At 36.9% G+C, this 21,665-nt stretch overlaps 1 protein-coding gene across 2 annotated transcripts in view; it reads left to right on the top strand.

Moving 5' to 3' along the window:
• The window catches only part of LOC149847152 (PH, RCC1 and FYVE domains-containing protein 1-like), a 40,564-nt gene extending 21,645 nt beyond the window's left edge, over window positions 1-18,919 (top strand). For both annotated transcript variants that reach the window (XM_089996846.1, XM_089996847.1), the window contains exons 3-9: window positions 979-1,068; window positions 1,255-1,341; window positions 1,439-1,558; window positions 13,196-15,271; window positions 15,354-15,500; window positions 17,617-18,116; window positions 18,292-18,919. In XM_089996846.1, coding sequence (XP_089852972.1) covers window positions 979-1,068; window positions 1,255-1,341; window positions 1,439-1,558; window positions 13,196-15,271; window positions 15,354-15,500; window positions 17,617-18,116; window positions 18,292-18,409 — 3,138 coding nt within the window. In that variant the 3' untranslated portion in view covers window positions 18,410-18,919. The remainder of the gene's footprint in view (window positions 1-978; window positions 1,069-1,254; window positions 1,342-1,438; window positions 1,559-13,195; window positions 15,272-15,353; window positions 15,501-17,616; window positions 18,117-18,291) is intronic.
• Window positions 18,920-21,665: the final 2,746 nt, after the last annotated feature.

The raw sequence follows: 21,665 nt of genomic DNA on the forward strand, positions 1-21,665 counted from the left end.
GTGAGGAGTGATTTGGATTCTGATGTGATCAAGGGAACATAACTTAAAGTTGAATAAGATACTCAAACTGGTCAGTCGCACCATCCTAACCAGGGTGTCTTTCATTCAAATTCTTTCACCGGGGGGCTATCACTCAGCTTGACTATCTCAGAATAGGAGCATTTCTTAGAACTTCTTATGGCATGCTCTTCTGCATGAAAAAACATTCATGCCTTAGTAATCTGGATATTCTCATTGGGTATTTGTTAGCCAATTTGATTGGATTTGTGGAGTTTGATTGTCTCCATTGTGATGATTTTCTTTATTATCTGCATTTTCATGGTTGGTTAGCTACTCTTCATGCTTCATGCATTTAATGCTGATGTGTGTGTGTGTGTGTGTGAGAGAGAGAGAGAGAGAGAGAGAGAGAGAGAGAGAGAGAGAGAGAGGTCATCAATAAATCATCTTTATCTGTGATACAGATATATCCTCTTACTCATATTAGAAACTTCACAAAAATTGCCAGTGTTCTCATGTCCACAGCTGTATCCGTGTGACATAGGTTCTCAGCAAGTTTTTTCATGGATTTTTTTCGAAGTGTTTTTTCTTGGAAATATCTTGGAAGTTTTAAAATTGAAAATATAAATAATAATAAGACAAAAAATGCTAGGTTTTCTAGTTTTTTGTGAAAATATGAAGAGATGAGTAGAAAAGTTTTTAGAATACAAAAGAAACAAAAAAAAGAACATAGGCTTATAATATGTAAAAGTAAGAAAATTTTAAAATGTGAAAAAATATCATGAAATATTTTTTAAAATCTCACAAAGATAAGAATGTTTTAGAATCTCACTAAAATATCACAATAATATCTTAAGCATGCATATGTCCTGATTCTGAAGTACTTTTTAAAGATTTTGTAACGTGGAAATTGATGATCTCTTTCCTAGTCCCCTGTATATTCTTAGTTTGCTGATAGTATACGTTTATATGGCTTCTCAGGATGAATCAACTTTGATCTGGTTTTTGAATGGTGAAGAAAAAAAATTGAAGCTTGGTTCCATCTCCAGAATTATTCCTGGACAAAGAACGGTTTGTTACATGTTTTATCATTTAAATATATGAGCATTTACTGGTGAACTTCATTAGTTTCTGTTTCATGAATTGTAGTTAAAATTATCTTAGTCCTTCAAAGGGAAAAAAATTGTAACTATGTTTATTATTGTTGGGCAGGTTCTTTGTCTCTATTAATCAAATTTTATCTATGTTGTATTTCAGCCAATTTTCAAGCGACAGTTGTGCCCTGAGAAGGATTATTTGTCCTTTTCACTGATCTATGACAATGGTGAACGATCTCTTGATCTGGTAAATTTACCATCCATGTGTGTGTGTGCACATGTTCACGTGTTTCAGTTTGTTTTCTTTTATGCTGATGAAAATATCTTCAATTTGGCTACTGTAGATTTGCAAGGATAAGATTGAGGCTGAGGTTTGGTTTGCTGGACTGAAGGCATTGATTTCTTCTGGCCAACGTGGACGGTCAAAAATAGATGGCCGGAGTGATGGAAGCCTATATTTTGATGTAAATTTTTATCCCTAAATTGAGTCCCATAGGCCATAGTTTTTCTGTTAGATGAAGTTCTTTTTTCAATATCATATCACATCATGCTCATAATATATATGCTGTTGATATGGTATTTTAATACCCTCGAGGGTGCTGGTTATATATATATATATATTGTTGATAATGTCATGAATCTGATGTAAAAATCTGATTTCCACTGTTGCTTTAGCAGAGAAACACATTAGATTAAAAAATTTTGAACTACAGAGGTTTCTAAAGGAATCTAAAAATCAATAGCTCAAAATACACCAAAGTTTCTGAAGAAGATCCATTCTTTAATTAACACGATGAATTCAAATTCCAAATCAATTTTTTTTGATGATGAGGAACCCTCGCCATAGCGAGGGAAAACCTCGTGTGGGGCCCCACGACCACCCTGCCTTACGTGGCCCATCTCTGAAAGCTGCAGACACACCTGTGCACCAATGGGGTTTAATCTTTCGTCTTCAACTCAATGCCTTTACAACCACCCCATTGGTTACGTGGGTGACCCTTGTGGTGGTCTCTTACTAAATAAATTATGACTAACTTATCTACAAGGTTTTGACCATAGTTACCAGAAGTGCTACTATCAAGTGGGAATCACCATTCCCAGGAAGTGGGAACCGGAATCTGTCTGGAATCCAGATTCTCATAGACAGAAATCACGATTCCCATGTGACGGAAATCCTGGTTCCTACACATGAGAATCCTGATTCCCATGGTTGAGTTTCTATTTTCATTGGAATTCCAATTCCAAAGTTGAGGAATTTCTATTCCTCATTGTTAAGAATTCTAGTTCTTAAAACTTAAGGAATTTAGCATGTGCTAAATTAAAACCTCCAAGGTTATAAATATAAGAGGGTAACCTTTTTATATTCATTCCTTTTTTTGTGCGTGTAAAACATTTCAAGGTATTTGTGTCCTTTGCTAAATTTAAATAGACAATCTTGCATCAACCTTTTCTTATGGATACCTTTCTTTTTTGCAAATGAGAAGAGAGTTTCAACTTTTAAGAAGCTTAGTGACCAAGTTTCCTTCTCCCCCCACTATGTCCCTCACTTTTAAAGGGCAATTTGCACATTTCTTATTGTTTAAAGGTATCATATAATAGTTTATTTATATTGTTAGACTTAGTTGAAGTTTCTTAAAATTCTAATATATGTGATGAATTTACATATTAATTGCTGCACAAATTTTTTTATTACTTCTATGTTTTGTATTAAAACTCCAAAATAAACTTATAAACTTGTAGTTTTTGAAAGTTTTCATTTTTATTGATTGTATGTATGTAAGTGTACTATTTAGTTATTCTATTAAATGATCTTAGATAATTTTTCTAATAAGATGATATAGTTATCAATTGTAGACATTATTTCATAATTATTCATTAACACTTCTTTTTTCCTCAAAGAAATTCATTACTTAAAAGATTTCTTGCATCCATCATTTTATCATTATTTCTCATAATTTCTTGTACTGCTTCATAATCAATTCCCCATGGTACTTCCTATTCACTTCTTGCTTCCCGATTCTGATTTTCGTATTGTTTCCCCTTTTCAATTCATGTTCTAACAACTATGGTTTTGACTATATATATATATAGTAGGTGACAGCTGCGTACCACTTTTTGGCCTATCGCCCGCATACTAGGCTTTTTAAGTGTATTTTTCATGTTTTCTTTAAATCTGATCGTTTGGATGTGTTCTACATGCCTGATTTGACAGGGATCGACTCTTGGATCATCCGATTTAGACACATAGGTAGGTTTTTATAATATGTAAAAGTCAAATGTCTAAACTTTTCATAAATATTCAAGGTTTAAAAGATGTTTTTAATAAAAAAGAATTATCCAAGTGTTGTTTCCTAGCAAGTCAACCATGCAGAACACATCTACAGGGTCATATTTACAAAAAACAACCTGAAAACACCCGTTCGCTTGTGGTAGGCAGCTACCACTTTTCAGCGAGACGCGAGTGGACGCGTACCTGTGCAACGTGCGTCCTTCACATCATTTTTTTTCTACCCAAAAGAGCTTTACCAGTGATCGTGAGCGCCACTAAAAGTCATTTTTTGTGACTTTTAGTGTACGACCGTCAGATCGTCAGATCACGCCTGATCTAACAGTTGCGCGCAGTCTGCCGCTGTCTCGATAAGGTGGTTGGCAGCTACCACCTTCTCGATATATATTGTATAGTAGAATATGAGAATTGGAAATATGAGAACTAGAGTGTGAACTAGGCATTTCAGATGCTTTTTTGCAAATCTGACCCTGCAGATGTATTCAGCATGATCCATTTGCTAGGAATTGATTGTTGGATCATGATTTTTCGACAAAAAAACATGATTTTTGGATGCTTGAATATTTATGAAAATTCTGATCCATCGTTTTTCAAGCCTTAACAAATCCTACCTATGCATCACAAGCCGATGATTCAAGAGCCAATCTCCTTAAAATCAAGCATGTAGATCACATCTGTATGGTCAGATTTAAGAAAAACCAAAAAGCCTCATGAAAATCTCCATTCGCACTCTAATTCTCACATATATATATATATATATATATATATATATATATATATATATATATATATATAATGGAAGCATATGCAAAAGGTTATCCTATTGGGTAGCTAGATATTTTTCCTTAGCTGGTCCATCACTCTTATGCATAAACCACTATGCTAATTGGTCCCTCAAGTGAGGAGACTGGGGAAATGAACCAAGATCTATAGATGGTGGATTAGGCTATCTTCTTGGTCGCATGGTATGAAAAGAATGCAAGATACATTGATGACAAAGGCCAACTCCACCAATCTTATTGTTATAGAAGAATCAGATTGATAGAATATGATTTAGATAATATGTTTCAACAGGACACGTTCAGGGTCATATGATTGCACTTTGGTACATCAGAATCTCTGTATTTAGAGGCTGTACTGCGAACCTTTAGTAACACTAATTTTTTTGATTTAGGAACTATTTATGCTGACACCACTTACCATGTTGGCATAACATGACTGTTAAGATAAATGTATCCTTGGTGTGTATACATATACATATAGTATATTTTTACATAGAGTATATGTATATATATTATATATATATATTTATATAATATATATTTAGCTTAGTCAACCTAGGTTGTTTAAGCCTTTGGTCAACGTAGGTTGACTTTATTCTAGCCATCGGAGGCTAGTCCAACGGCTAGAATTCTAGCTGCTGGAGGCTAGTCCAACGGCTAGAATTCTAGCTGCTGGAGGCTAGTCCAATGGCTAGAAGGGCTCCTCCTCTCTTTTAATCTTTCTCCTCCCTTATTTTCTCTATAAATATGGGTGGGTGTGTGCCTTTGTAAGGTAAGTGACTCATGAGGTACTTTTTTAGTGTAATTATAGTGAGGTCTTAATGTATTTTTCTTTTTTGTATTTTAATGTTCATTATTAATGAAATCATTGATTCACAATAGTTGTATTGTTTTTGTTTTAATGTGTATTGTTCGTATCCAAATGCTTGTTGGTTTGACATTTGGATCTCGGTTTGGAGTATCTTGGTCTTTGTGCCGTTTCGTGACATGGTATCAGAGCAAGATATCTTGGTCTTGGTAACTTGTTCGTGTTTGTGCTTTGAAAGAAAGATTTGAATAGATGAACGGCTTGGACTCGAGAGTGTTGTATTCCGGTATGTATTTTTCTTTGAATTCTCTACTTTAAACATTTATGGTATACATTTGAAAATGTATTTGAAATATAGTAGCTTCTTGCTAAATATGTTAAAAATTAATAGTTTTCAAATTAATTAAAATTAGAACTTATGCATAGGCATGTTGTCATGAAATATATGTTTTGAATATGATGAATATCGTCATGGAAATTATATTTTACAAGAGTATGCATTTTTCCTTTAAAATCTTAAATACTATGCTTATATGTCTTTCATGCTGCTTGCAAACTACTAATTCTTTTGTTGTGTGTATTTGGTTTTATTGTAATGATCATTGGTGGCTTTAGGCATGTGTTAAAGCATGATTTTTATGTATATTATGTGAATTTTATGTGTTCCTTATGAACTTTAAAATCTTGTATGATGTATACCTTAAGTCATCATGATTTTTAATTCTTTGGTAATATCATGGATATTTTGTATGTTCTCATGTCAACATGTTCATGTCCCGTATTTTATGTGGCTTCAATGGTTGACTTTAAGATGTTTCTTTGATTGTGCAAAACTAATTCTTTGAAAAACATACTCGATTAATTATGCTTGAGAATGATCTTGGATATTTTTATATATAATTTGTGTTCATCTCTCTTTGTCATTCATATAGAAAATGACTCTTGCATTGGATGCTTTGTTCACATGTACTTGAATGCATTTTGTATGACACAATATTAACTTGTTTTCTCTAAAAATGTGTCATACAAAATTTTGCCCCCTCGTGGGTTCTAGTGCTTGTGCCCTTTAGAAGGTTTATGTTTGATGCATTGTGAGTGATGTTTAGTATGCAATATTAAATTTCATAGCTTCTGTATTGCCTATGTGGCTATAAGTTATTATCTTATTGCTTTAAGTATTCATGATTGGTGGTAATTATGTTTACTTTTGGAATTATAAATGTTTCTTCTAAAATCTCTATATATGTGTTATTTTCTTAATGTTACATGTCTTTGTTGTCTCATAGTAGACTTATGATTTAAATCTAAAAGGCTTCCTTTTAAGATAATATGTTGTTCTTGTCTTCTCTTTAAAGAGTTATTAGATCCTTTGTATATGATGTGCCTTAGTGCATTTATTCCTTGATTGGTAGATTTATGACTTCACTTTGAAGAATTGATTATATTAAGCATGCCTTTTGTTTATTCAAGATTGTAAAAGTTGTCATGTGACATATTGTTGTACACCTATGTCACACGGACTCGGCTAGGAGGTCGACGCACCCGTGTCGACACGCCCCGACAAGGGTGCGGCTTTAGACATGGTGCAAACTCGGTCAACGCACCGGGGTCGAGTCCGTCCACTTTATAGACTCGATTAACTTTGATCGAGCCTATTGTTGTCTATATTTAAAATTTATTTTGGACTCGGGTCGGGTCCGACTCGGGTCGGGTCCGACTCGGGTCGGGTCCGACTCGGGTCGGGTCCGACTCGGGTCGGGTCCGACTCGGGTCGGGTCCGACTCGGGTCCAAAATGTTTATCGGGGTCGGGGCCGAACCCTAAAGAGGCTACGCAGGGGAGGGGCTTATGACAGACCCCTCCCCACCGATCTTTCCCTCTCCCCCAGCCGTCCCTCGCTCCTCGTCCCCTTCAGTCTCGTCGGCAACCCAGACCCCGACGATCGTAGCCGCAGGCGACGCTAGCCACCGGTCCTCTCAGGTATGCCCTCTTCTGTTCTTCTTCCTCTTCGTCCGGCAGGGGGTGAAGCCCCCTGTCTCGTTCGTGTTTTCCTTTTTGCTTTAAAATTTACAATCTTATATATATATATATATATATATATATATATATCCCGTGTTCAAAATTTTTGAAATTGTGCTGCACCCGTACCCGTACCCGGACCCATGTGACATAGTTGTACACATGATTGCACTACATTCATTCAAAGATTTCATCTTCTTTATTGGATTGTTGATTTGAAACCTTGTCTTTTCAAATCGGTTTCTTTTATAAACTCACCAAAATTGAATTCTGTATGTATTGCCTTTTTATGGCATTTGGATTGTCCGTCACAGAATTTTATATAATGCATTCTTTTTTCTTGGCCTTATTGATGGGCCATGGTTAGCCGTTGAGGTGAGTTATGTGTGTACCTGATGTCATCTTATCAATCTAGATTCCCTAAGGTTATGAGTGACGTGTTGTCACTTGCCTTGGGTTTGATTAATGGTTGATTGGCTTCTGAACTCATTATTATTGGTATTCCGAGTTAGCCATTGAGGTGAGATATATGTGCACCTCAAGTCATTTTATCAGTATGCAATTATCAAAGTTTACGAGTGTCGTGTTGATACTAGTCTTGGATCTGATTCATAGTTGATTGGCCTCTAGATCCATGTTTTTGATTCAAAAGTGTTTGTTGGGGTAAGTTGAGTGCACCTTGTTTTATGTCAGTCTAGATTGTCAACTTATGATTTGACTCTAATTGCCAGTTGCTTGATTTCTGGATTTGAGTGTGTTGTATCACTCATTTGTTGTTTTGGCCATTGTTATTGTTATAGATGCATATAATTTTGTGATGGATTTATATTTTTGAAACGATGGTGTTTCGAAAGATTGTTAAAATTGATATTATTATTGCTAAACATTAGTGTGCTTTTCATTACAAGCTCTCTTACCTCTTATGTTCATTCTTGTTATGCCTCTTATCTAAGTGTCATTATATGTAGACAAGAGATCTTGTTTAGCTCATAAGTGATATTGTGATTATATTCTTGTTCTAGTAGCTGATTGAGTGTATAAAAAAGATGTTTATTCACACTTTTGTGTGTTTGTTTAGCCCGTAAGTGGCATTGAGATAATACTCTTGTTCTAGTAGTCGATAGACTCATTTTAAGTATCTTTATATATAGACGAGATATCTATTCACATTTTTGTATGTGTTTTTAGCCTATTGTTGACATTATGTTTATGCTCTTGTTCTAGTCGTTAATACACTTGTTTTTTTGAGGATGGAGGGTCTAGTGAGGAGATTGTTTGTGATGGTCAAACTACTGCTTTTGATTTGCAAAATACATTCATTATGATGTATGAGATTTTCTGAATCTCTTCATAATTTTTCTAAACTCATTTGCTCTTTTATGAAAAATGATTATTTTCATGCATTTTTGCATTGTATGCATTAGTTGCCTGAGTTATTCCATGATTGATTATCTTTCATAGTCTTCAGAAGTTTAATTAATGTCTTACTAAGCATTTCATTAGTAAAATCTTTTGTGTTGTATTATGTAAGCCCATAGTGGCTATTGTGAGCATTTGATTGCTCTTGAAATTGTTTTCACTTTGTATTACTTTTGACAAACCCGTGCTTGTACACTCCTATTTTACTTGTGTGGATCCTCATTGGGATCCCTTTTTGTATTTTCACTTGTTTATAAGCATGGGCTCTTGAATGTTTGTTTATTATTATTTCTTAAAATTGGTCTATAAGCAACTGATATTACTTACAAAATGTAATTGATCTTTGTGTATTTGACTTCGCTTAATTAAATGATGGAAATCACTTCTTGTATCTTATATATATGTGCATGTTTTCCATAGAATGACTTTGTCACTACTATTGTTTGCATCTCTTGATAGTATTCTATTATGTTCTCTTGTGAACTAAGAACCTTTTAATTCAAAGTCTTTTAATGACTATCATATTTTACTTTCAATGATTTTTGAAAATGTTAAATTTACTTGTTAAATATTTTCTATATATTGTATGTTTGTGTGCTTGACCATCCTTGGTATCAAAGCCATCATCTTTCTATTAGTTAATTAAGTATAGTTATTTCTTGTTAGATTGTTCTTGTTAGATTTTCTTGCAGGTATTTTAAGCATTTATGATATTAAAGATCTTTTGTGATTATGAAGCGTATGATTAAGCACCCTTTAAAGAATTACCAAATGGAAGAACATGATGACGTCCATGGAAGACATTTTATATAATGGGTTTCTTCGTTTGTAATTTCAAACTTCCAGTGAGTCACTATAAGTTTGAGGGGGGGTGTTAAGATAAATGTATCGTTGGTGTGTATACATATTTGTATATTATATATATATTTATATAATATATATTTAGCTTAGTCAACCTAGGTGACTAAGCCTTTGGTCAACCTAGGTTTACTTTGTTCTAGCCATTGGACTAGCTCCAACGGCTAGAAGGGCCTCTTCCTTCTCTCTTTTAATCTGTCTTTTTCCTTATTTTCTCTATAAATATGGGTGGGTGGGTGCTTTTGTGAGGTGAGAGAGTGATGAGTAGTTCTAGGTATTTTTTTAGTGTATATTGTAGTGAGGTCTTAATGTATTTTTTTTTTGTATTTTAATGTTCATTATTAATGAAATCATTCATTCACAATAGTTGTATTGTTTTTGTTTTAATGTGTATTGTTTGTATGCAAATGCTTGTTGGTTTGGCCTTTGGATCTCGGTTTGGAGTATCTTGGTTTCCATGCCGTTTCGTGACAATGACACCTGGACACACCACAACACTTCATGGACATGATCAAACTTGTATTGGGCATAGTCAACACCGTGTCCTTAACTTTATCTGTGTCCTTAACTTTATCTGTTTCGTTTTGTGATCTTGATTGTTTATTTATATTTTTCTTTAATGTCATTTAATTACATTGCATTTTAAGTTTTCACTTAGATTTATTTTTTAATGTCTTTAATCATGATGATTTAGAATTATTGTTCAAGAATTTATACTTAAGATGATATTCATGCTTTATTGTTTAGATTAAGAATTTTAAATGCATGTTATATATACTAGAAAATGAGTCGCCCTTACAAACGGGTCATGTACAAACACAGCCACACACAAATCAAACATGAGTAAAAATGCATGTGTGTGCACGTGCGCGCGCGCACACACACACACACACACACACACACACATATCAAACATGATGAGTAAAGCTTAATCTTGTAATAGGAATGTAAATGGTTTGAATTCTGATCGGATGTAGCCAATACCATGTCCGACTAATCGGATGTTGGCTAAATGGATTCTAATTTGAATTCAAATTTGGATAGTGAGAAGGTGATACCAAATCCATTTTTTTTACATGCAAACGGATTCAGATTTCTATCAAATCCAGATATTTGTCTGATCTAGTAGCAAAAAATCAAAACCATGGCTGCATCCGATTATAATCGGTTATGGTTTTGACATACCAAACAAATCCTAGACTAAGTGGAGTCGGATTTGGTTGAATATCGATAAAATCTGATTAGTTGACATCCCTATCTAGTATTGTCTCTCTCTCTCTCTCTCTCTTCCCCAAAGATCCCTGTGTAAATACCTTAAAACTTTCTCTCCCTCTCTCTAATGTCCTCATAGTAGCTTTCCTATTTTTTTTCTCTCATAATATCCCATGTAAATAGCTTTCCTAATCTCTCTCTCTCTCTCTCTCTTGTCGTCATACGATCCCTATTTAAGTAGCTTTCCTAATTTTTCTCTCCCATAATATCTGATGTAAATAGCTTTCCTAATTTCTCTCTCTCTCTCTCTCTAGCTTTCCTAATTTCTATTTATTAAAAATACATTTATACCACAACTAATTTAGTAAATGATAATAATTAATCACAACACATCCTTGCCATTTAACAAAATCTTGTGTGACATGGGTACTATAAAAAAAGTAAATTACATTCAACCCAAACCATTCTCCTTTTGTCATTTTTAAAATGTTACAATACTGGCTCTCCAATGCCGCTCATCCCTCTTTTATAAGTACATATATATAATCATGGCCAGCAATATTTTAAAATATCATGAGAAATTAAGGTAACCGATAATATCCGGGGAAATCTCGTGATATTTTCAAAATATCACTAAAATGAAAATATCGTGATATTATCACAATATTTTTGCAAATTTATTTTAAAAAGTATGACCCAGGGCCATTCGATCATGTTAGTATCGGACGGTCTAGGTTGATTTAGTAGGTTTTGTATGCTTTTCATTTAGCAGGTTCCCATTTTCCTATATATATGTAACATGTACTCTTCGAAAAGGCTAACGTAGCCGTGTCACTCCTGCGTCAGTGCAGGTGCGATACTTGGGCACGTCTTCCACATTTTCAGGTGCAGTCAACCACACTGGGGTCCATTTCTGTCCAAAACTAGACTCAGTTAACCCTAACCAAGTCCAGTTTTATCTATAGTACACACACACACACACACACACACATATATATATATATATATATATATATATATATATATATATATATATATATATATACAGAGAGAGAGAGAGAGAGAGAGAGAGAGAGAGAGAGAGAGAGAGAGAGAGACCTGTATCTTCCAGACCATTTATCTCCCAGACCATCCCAGACTTCTTTAGAAAACGTACTTGCATGCGTTTTTTGTTTAATCTAAACCCATAGATGTGACCTCTACGCTTTATTTAGTAGAGAACATGTATTAGCTTAAGCATTTTGATGTTTAGATGTATTTTCAGCTCAATGTAAAAATCAACGGTATATATTGCACCAAAAGCTTGATTAACTAAAAACAAATTCTTTTTGTTAAATTGATTTGATCCAACACATGATTTTTAGTAAATATGCAATGATAAACACATCTACAAGTTTCGATTAAGCAAAAAATGTGCACATATGTTTTTTAAAGAGGTGTGGGACAGTCTGGGAGATAAATGGTCTGGAAGATACACATCACTCTATATTATATTATATATATATGTGTGTGTGTGTGATGAGGCCATATCCCAGACCCTTAATTTTACATAACTTGTGTTTCATACCAAGCGTGTCTGCATGGTGTCCCGGACCCCTATCTGTGTCTATCTGACATAGTTTGTGGAGTTATATAACATTGCAAACTTGATTATGCTGCATATATAAAGAACATAAGAGTTTCATCCGTCCTATCACTGAGCTTCTCATATATACATAATGCTACAAAATTGATTCATTGTCTTCTAGTCTATACCTCCAGTATCCTAGCCACTGGAATCTTGATAATTCCATCATTTGTTGGTTCTAAATTCTAATTTGCTGATCTCTACTCTCACTGGCAACAGAATTTTCTGTGAGGACCAAACTGCATTCTATAGTCCTCTTAGTAGTAACAATTTTTTTTATGAAGAACTTGTGCATTGGCTGGAAGCCTGCAACTGTTAGTCCTTGTTGCTGTAAAGCCTATCCCAGAACTGGTCTTTGGCAAGCTTTATTGGATCAGACAGATGAGATCAACCTTTATTTGTTCCTGGTGAATGTAATAATAAAAAAGTATGTAAACTCATAATCAGGTACTGCTAGACTGAATATTTTGTGAGATCCATTGTCAAAATGCCAATCCCTTCCCAAGTGCAGGAGAGGCAAAACCTGTGGACATATGGAAGCCTCCATGATAGCACATATGAATCATATTGGCACAGTCAGCTTTAAGATGACTGTGAGTGCAAACAAGCTTTTCATGCCATTAATACAAAAGATGATCAAACATCTATAGAATCCATTGTCTATGAGAATAAGGTATACTGCCACATTTACATTTTCCTGTATTTCATATGTATCTTTTTCATTGTGGTCAATTTTTTATGTAAAATTTTCTAACAAGTTACTTATGCTCTTTCAGTTGCTACCAATTTTTTTAGTTAACCACTGTGAAATTGACTATATGTAACTAGAAACTAGATGTCTTTGTGGCTTCTGCATACTCTTTCTCGATTGCATCTTCAAGATTAAGTTCTCTTATGATGGATTGCCATCCTTGGACATTACCTCCTGCTTCTATTTCTCAAATTAGCCTATATTAGGCAAGTATCTGGCATGTATTGGTGAAAAACAATATGTTGGTGAAAAAAAAAGTTATGGCCTTTTGCTTTGAGATTTATTTATTCTTGTCATTGCCTTCACATATCTAACACCTGCTTTTGTGGAAATTTTCAGGATAGTGGTGATCTCACATCCAGCAGTCCAAGTGAAAGTTCCCTTAGTAACACAGTAGAGTTTAGCTCTCAGAAGAGTTCCACCAGCCTGAATACAAAAAACTTGAGAGCTCACTCCTTTGAAAGTGCCACAAATTCAGTTAGATCAGATGTAGGGATAGATAATACAAATATGCAAGTTAGAGGAGCAAGTTCAGATGCTATTCGAGTTAGTGTTTCAAGTGCCCCTAGCTCTTCTAGTCAGGGTTCTGCTCAGGATGATTGTGACGCTTTAGGAGATGTTTATGTCTGGGGGCAGATTTTGTCTGATGCTACTCTGACTAATGGAAATGGTAGAACTCCTAGAATTGACCTACTGCTTCCTAGGCCTCTCGAATCAAACATAGTTTTAGATGTTCATGGTGTTTCTTGTGGGGGAAGGCATGCTGCACTGGTTACCAGACAAGGAGAAGTTTTTACCTGGGGTGAGGAATCTGGAGGCCGGCTTGGGCATGGTGTTGGAATGGATGCTAGTCAACCTCGACTTGTTGAGTCGTTTTCAGCATGCGGTGCTGATTTTGTTGCCTGTGGTGAGTTCCATACATGTGCAGTTACTATGGCTGGTGAACTTTTTACATGGGGGGATGGCACACATAATGCTGGACTTCTTGGCCATGGCAGTGATGTTAGCCACTGGATACCCAAGAGAGTTTGTGGAGCTCTGGAAGGAATTCAGGTTGCAGCAGTTTCTTGTGGTGTATGGCATACCGCCTTGATTACTTCAATGGGGCAATTATTTACATTTGGTGATGGAACATTTGGTGCCTTGGGGCATGGTGACCGAGCAAGTGTTCTGTTCCCAAAAGAAGTTGAATCTTTGAAGGGGCTGAAGACGATTGCAATTGCATGTGGAGTGTGGCACACGGCTGCTGTGGTAGAGGTGATTGTGACACAGTCTAGTGCTAGTATTTCATCAGGAAAGTTGTTCACCTGGGGTGACGGAGACAAGAACCGTCTTGGTCATGGGGATAAAGAGACACGGACAGTTCCTACATGTGTGCCTTCCCTTATTGAGTATAATTTTCACAAGGTGGCATGTGGACACAGCCTTACAGTTGGATTGACTACATCAGGGCGTGTCTTTACCATGGGAAGCACTGTTTATGGCCAACTTGGCAATCCTCAGTCTGATGGAAAGATACCTTACTTGGTAGAAGATAAACTTGTAAGTGAATCCATTGAAGGGATCTGTTGTGGATCCTACCATATTGCTGCACTCACATCGAGAAATGAAGTTTACACTTGGGGAAAAGGAGCCAATGGAAGATTAGGCCATGGAGATATTGAAGATCGGAAAACACCCACACTTGTTGAGGCTCTAAAAGATAGGCATGTTAAACATATTTCTTGTGGCTCAAATTTTACTGCAGCGATATGTCTCCACAAATGGGTATCTGGCACAGACCAGTCACAGTGCTCAGCATGCAGGCAGGCATTTGGTTTTACAAGAAAGAAACATCATTGCTACAATTGTGGACTTGTGCATTGTCATTCCTGCAGCTCCAAAAAAGCATTAAGAGCGGCTTTGTCTCCTAATCCTGGCAAGGCGTATCGAGTTTGTGATTCTTGTTATTTCAAGCTTAACAAAATATCAGAAGTTGGTGGTCCTTCAAATAACAAGAAGAATAGTGTGCCTCGTCTATCAGGTGAAAACAAAGATAGGTTCGAGAGGGTTGAGACTAAATCTTCAAAGTCAGACCTTGTTGAGTATTTGGATGGAAAAATAGCCAAATACGGCAAGAAGCCTGATTCCTTGATCCTAGCTCTACCTTCCCAGATGGCTACTCTGTTACAGTTAAAAGACATTGCTTTACCAAGCACAGCTGCTCGTGTTGTTCCCAAGCCGATGAACACACCAGCTATGCAATCTGGAATGAATTCTAGGGCGGTTTCTCCTTTTTCAAGGAAGTCCAGTCCTCCTCGTTCTTTGACACCTGTTCCGACAACAGGAGGCCTTTCTTTTTCAAAAGGCATTGCTGATGGACTTAAGAAAACAAATGAACTTTTAAGCCAGGAAGTGCAGAAGTTACGGTCCCAGGTAAAGGAATTATTTGCATGTGTTGATGTTTTTTTCCAGTGTTGAAATTGTCATCTTATAAATTTGCACTCTTATGTTCTAGGTTGACAGTCTGAGACAAAGATGTGAGTTCCAAGAATATGAACTGCAGAAATCAGCAAAGAAGGCTCAGGAAGCTATGTCACTGGCTGCCGAAGAATCTGCAAAATGCAAAGCAGCTAAGGAAGTCATTAAATCTCTAACTGCACAGGTATGTAAGAATCAGATGTTATGTTTCATGCAGAAATCTTCTCAATAATTTGCTATGGACATCTGTTATCTGACACTGCTTGTCTGCAATTGACAGCGATAAGTTCCTCCACTAGAGAACCTATTTAGGAGAATAAGTTGTGGAACCATTGTAGTATTTGGAAAAATAAACCATTGTTTTTTCTTATAATCTACTCTTGTCAAATATCATTTTCTTGAGTGTCAGACAGCACTCTTCATCACAATGGCACATTCTTATTTCTAATACAAGAGTGTATAGGACACTGGTCCAGTTTCTTCATGGCCATCTAAGCTGTCTATGTTATATTTCTTACATTTTTGCATCACTTGGAATGATTTCTTGTGAAAGAAGCATAAAACCAGGCAACAAATGTGTAATAAATTATAGGGAAAGAAGGCTGTTCAACTGAGACTACCATGAGCATAATGAAAGTTGGTCCAATTGAGATACTGCAGCATGCTGCTCATAATAGATAATTTATGCATAATTTCTGGATGACATTTTGAAAAATAACAAGCTTACCAGTGGTTAATTGGTGCTCTAGCAAAAATTCTTCACTGTTAGGTTTGTGATTGACATTGTTCTTGGTTAAGCTTTGATAATCTTAAAGAACGGAAACACCGTGAGCTAGTTTAATTGTTTTGTTGGTGCCCTGGAGTGTTATCAGGTTAGGGGGCATTGTCCTGGATATCCGAACAGGGAATAAATGCTCAGTCCACTCACAAGGGTGAATCATGTTGCATTATCATATTCGTGGGATAACTGTTGACAACTGCTTTTTAGATGAGATCTTGACTAATGGATGATTCAGTATCCCAAATCCTAGGCCGATGTTCACTTCCCTAAAGTTGGTGCTTCTGGCAACTGCTTCCCGGGTGAAAGTATGCTTCCAAGGGCATTGATAAATTCGCAGGGAAATCTCATTTCCATTTAGTAGGAAAGAGACTTACACAATTAAGGAGTTGTGATTCTTACAGGAGCTCAATTACCTGTTTCTGATTGGCTTTAAGGATAAAGTTCGACCATTTTCTATTATTTACTAAGGGCCATACCTTATCTGGACTGCAGATGGTCCTAGCCGTCTACCTTTTGCGTGAAGTGGCCACTCTTAGGACTGGAACCTGGGACTCCACTCTGACAGCTGGAGGACTGTCATTGCACCAACAATGGTTCATTTTTATACTTAAAAAAATGTTTGTTTTTTGTGAAATTCATACTCCTTTTGGGAAATTCTTTTAAAAAAGATGGCACAAACTGACAGTTTTGTTTAACACTTGCTGCTGACTAGTTTTTGTGGTATTCATGAACAATGATCTTCTGCATCTTCTGGGTAAAGGCTTTGTGGGTTTTAACCGTATTATAATAATGTTGATGTTATGTTCTTTTTAGATAAAAAAATTGCATAATTACTTGATTTATAACGCTAATATTGTGCATGGACAGGGTTTATCTTTTTATTTCTGAAATCCATAAGACTTCCATATTTCATTTCCAAAGTATTCCCCATTCTTGCCCACAAGGGCCCTGCTCATCTGGTAGGGGTGACTTGTGAATGTCACTAAGTTGATGGGACGTCACAAGTTCGAAACCCACAGGTGGCATCCCTTGCCGCAAGATCGAAGCTGGGTGTACAAGGTTTGTTGTTTGCCATTGTTACATTACATCAATCCAAATGCATGCAAAATTGCTTGCGATTTTAAGATGACAACCCTTAGGACTGTAGGAGGACCTACCTTGTTATAGTGTGAAAAATCTACTTTCTACATGGTGCATAGGGATTGTGCGTTTCATAGGAAATTGTGCATGAATGCGCTCTTTTGTGCCCTTAAAAAATGTAAACTGCAACCGTGAGTCCCAAGTATCTTCACACCTCGTCCAGTTTATCAGTTTCTTGATCAAATCACTTTAGACATGATTTATTCTTTCTAGATGTTGCTCGTCTGCTATTCATAGGCATTTTTGTACATTTAAGAAATCAATTTTATATTACCGCTCCCTGATTTATCTGTTTGTTTTATTTTCTAGTGATCATTGCATTGTTGATTTTGCTAAACTCCTTATGTATATCTCTGTTCTGTTTTTTGATTAAATTTAGCTAAAGGATATGGCTGAGAGGCTCCCACCTGGGGTTTACAATAGCAACAGTGTGAGACCAATTTACCTGCCCAATGGTGTTGAGCCAAACACCATTCACCACTCTGATGCCAATGAAGAGAACCAACATGGGAACAATGTGAATCACCATCAACCTGTAGAAAGCCAGACACATTTCTCAGGAGATGACCGACTAGGAAACACCAATGTGAATTCCCACTTTCAAGAGCAAAAATCCCATCATGCAAGTGGAAGGCAGAGAGAGCCAGAGAACTCAATAATGCAAAATGGTGGAGAAAAATTGCCACCGGCCAACAGTTCGTCAGCAATTTCAGGGACAGAAGCCGAGCCTGTCCAGAATGGACCAAAGGGCTCCAGCCCCACTTTGGCTGGTGGTAATCAGGTGGAAGCAGAATGGATTGAACAGTATGAACCTGGTGTATATATAACCTTATTGGCGCTCCGCGATGGCACCAAGGATATCAAGCGAGTGAGATTCAGGTACTCATCGAGTAGTTTATTTTCTTTCAAATCTCCACTCTTTGGATATCAACCTCAAGATAGTCAGAAATTCCTGGTTTGACTATCTTCAGCATAGAATAGGTGATTTTCGATTACTTTTGCTTGTCACTCGTTTATCTATATTTACTGTTGGAATGGCCATGATTTATGCCAGTCGGAAAAGGTTTTCCGAGCGTCAAGCTGAAACTTGGTGGTCAGAAAATCGGGAAAAAGTGTTTAACAAATACGATGTACGGGGAGATGAGAAGGCCTCGGTGGGGACTTCACTGTAGACTGGACACTAATGGAGAATTTGGCCATATTCCCAGAAAAGCATGCCAGGGCAGAAACGGCTGCTCTGGAGTTTTGATGCTGTAAAAAGTTTGGAATCCATCTTTAAATGGATAGACGGGTATGAAGAGGCAGGAATTTTTTTTTCTCTAATCTCAAATTTTTTTTTGGGGGCCATCTTTTTTGTTTTCCTTCTCAATTCTGACTCTGCCTTTTGCTGTTGTATTGTGTATATATCTTTTCCTTGTAATGTATGGGCAGAAAGTGATGGTGCCATCCATCATGTTTGTCAGAATGTTAATAGTAAATTCTATAGGTGTTCCCTGGCAATTAAGAATTTGCAGAAAAAGTGGGAAAAGAGAAATTTTCATTTTACAGAAGTATGCGCAACGCTTGCGAAATTACATATCACCGGTTGAGTTAAGAAATATTATATCAAATAACTGTAGGCTGATGGTAGGCAATCGAAAAGTGTCAGGTGTTCAATGAAATTACCTTTTAACCTTTTCATATGTAACATATTGCCTTGGCATTTTACCTCTGATTTGCTTCTTGTGGAGTTCTGGTCAACCGAACAATGAGAAACACGGAAGCCCCGGCATTGCTGTCTCTCTCTCTCTCTACCACCTTCCTATTGTGTGTTTATCATTTGATTGTGTTTTTCTATTTTCCTGTTATTGTTTTTACATTTTTTCCTGCTTTTATTTTTATGCTTGTGGAGCATCTACGTTTCTGATGCTTAGCGGCCTAGTCATAACTCTCCTTAAGCGAGTTTTTGTCTTCTGGGTAGTAATTTTTTAATGTGTTTTGATATCATTTACTCTTTGTGGTTACTTTGTATTTGCATTTTGATTCAGTTATAGAATTTCATGGGTTAATGTTACTCTCAAAAGAAGAAGAATTTTGTTTCAAGATTTTTATTGTTAATAATTTGTGGTTTAGTCAATCACCTGTTGTCACCAACTTGTATAGGTAGGGTACCCTCCCACGAAGCTTTGATCGAGGTATCATCCTGCTTACTGAGTGTTTGAATATCCTTGATATTTCTAATATGAGGATGATTGGAGATCAGAGGATCCCAAAATTAGTGTACTAAGAACCGACCCTTTGACAAAAAAGTGCATTTTGCATTAAAATTGGATCTCAAATCTTTGAAAATGTGAGGGTTTGTGATCACCCATCTGAATAACTCGGATCTGGCCCCATGAGTCTGCAAAACGTTTTGCAATGTTTCCACTCACTAGCAGTGTGAATTCTGCCTTGGGTTTGGCCTTTTTAGATCTCCAATCTAGTTTGATATTATTAATACACTAGAGCCAGGGGCATTTTCATAAATTCAAAAAATAATTTTCTTTTTTCAACAGAGCTGTGGTTGGGCAGACCCGTATCAGTTATACAACATATACCATTGGGATTCGAACTTGCAACGTCCCAACACAAGGTAACGTGCACTAACTGCTCTCGCCAGATAAGTGGAGACCCGTTGGTATAAAAAAAAAGAATTTCAAAAATATTTTTCACTCTTAGCTAACTTGACAAATATTTTATGAGGAAAATCCTTGAGGGAATCTCCAACTTTTTTCTCAAAATACATGGAATTGTACCATGCTCGGTATGCCTCCCTCCCTCGCGACTGTGCTGCCTCCAGAAGGGAATCGGAGCGTGTGGATGGTTTAAATTTTCTAATTTCTTCATTTTTTTAATTCTTGTTTTGGAATCTGACCTTACAAATATGTTCTACTTCTTTAGTAAGAACTGGCTTTTGGATACCAAGGGGGGCTTACGCTTGTTTGGTGGGAGCAGTTAGCGAACGTTGTATAACTGGTAGGGGTCTGCCTAACCCCAGCTTTCTTCTTCTTCCTCAAAAAAAAAAGAAAGAACAGAAAAAAAGAATTGGCTTTTGGATAATTCAATTATGGCATCTGAGCATGTTTGTGTAAAGCTTTAAAAATCAACAACCCAAAATTTTCATAAATTTCATAGTTCGTATAATTACGTTTTTCATAACAAATATAGTTCAGCGATCAATTCCTAATGATCATGTTGGACACTTCGGTGGGGTATTATTTGCAAAAGAGGACTTGAAAACACTATGAAGACATGAGAAGAAACTATACGGAGGTGAGACAATTAGGGATGGCAATGGACCGGGGCGGGGGACAAGGTCTCCACCCCCGCCCCATCTCAAAATCCGAACCTCCATCCCCGCAGGGGGATGGATTTTAACCTCCACCCCCACCTCCATCCCCGTTTCATGTCTTCCATCCCCGGTCCAAACGGGGGCGAGGTGGGGCGGGGCCCTATTTCCCCTCGGTTTAGTGTCATCCTTTAGAAGGATTGGGGATGGAGCGGGGCGGGGCAAGGCAGGGATCAAGACGGGGATGGGGCGTGGCAGGGGAAAGCATAAGTCCATCCCCGCCTCCATCCCCACACGGGGATGAATTTTAACCTTCATCCCCACCTCCATCCCCGTTTCATGCCCTTCATCCCCGGTCCAAACGGGGCGGGGCTCCCCTTTCCCTCGGTCCACTGCCATCCCTAGAGACAATATATACAGGGGAATGAAAACCTTCTCAATGGAAACCCTCCCAAACCTTTCTAATAGAATTTTTTGTGGTGTTTTTTTCAAAATTTTGACATTTCCTATAAATTAACACTTGATCATGAATTTTGGATAGAAAAAATAGTATTTGAGTCTCAAAAATTTATAAACATTGTACACCATTGATTTTGAAACTTATAAAAACCTATCCGTGAATCATAATCAAATGCTCCAAGATCTGATTCTTATAAAAATAAGTATTTTAGAGTTCATCGCGCTTTCCTGCAATTCCAGAACCTCCCTCGCGCTTTCCTGCAATTCCTTGAATTCATTGCGGCCAGAATCTGATGAGAAATTGGGCAGGAAATCCAATGGCTGCCATGAAGCCTCGATGGGCTTCAACAACAGTAAGATGGTATGCTATGCCCATGACTCCAGGGACCTGAAAATCTCCATGTTTTCCGGAGTCATCGAATGCTGATCTGCACATGCACTTCTCTTGGGTTCAAGTGCTTCCTCAGATTCTCAGCCTCCCTAAATTTCCAGTATGACCGAAAAAGTACTTATCATCACATCGAATTAAACCACCATCACTATACAATCAGGTTTCTGCCTGAAACATAAAAAGTTTCAAATTCCTATTTCTTGGGAGATTTCATAAAGTTCACCGCCACTTCTAGAAATCAAATTAGGAACTCAAAGGGAAAATGCAGGCG

The sequence above is a fragment of the Nuphar pumila genome, chromosome 2, assembly GCF_984573655.1.
Source record: "Nuphar pumila chromosome 2, dmNupPumi1.hap1.1, whole genome shotgun sequence".
Lineage (NCBI taxonomy): Eukaryota > Viridiplantae > Streptophyta > Magnoliopsida > Nymphaeales > Nymphaeaceae > Nuphar > Nuphar pumila.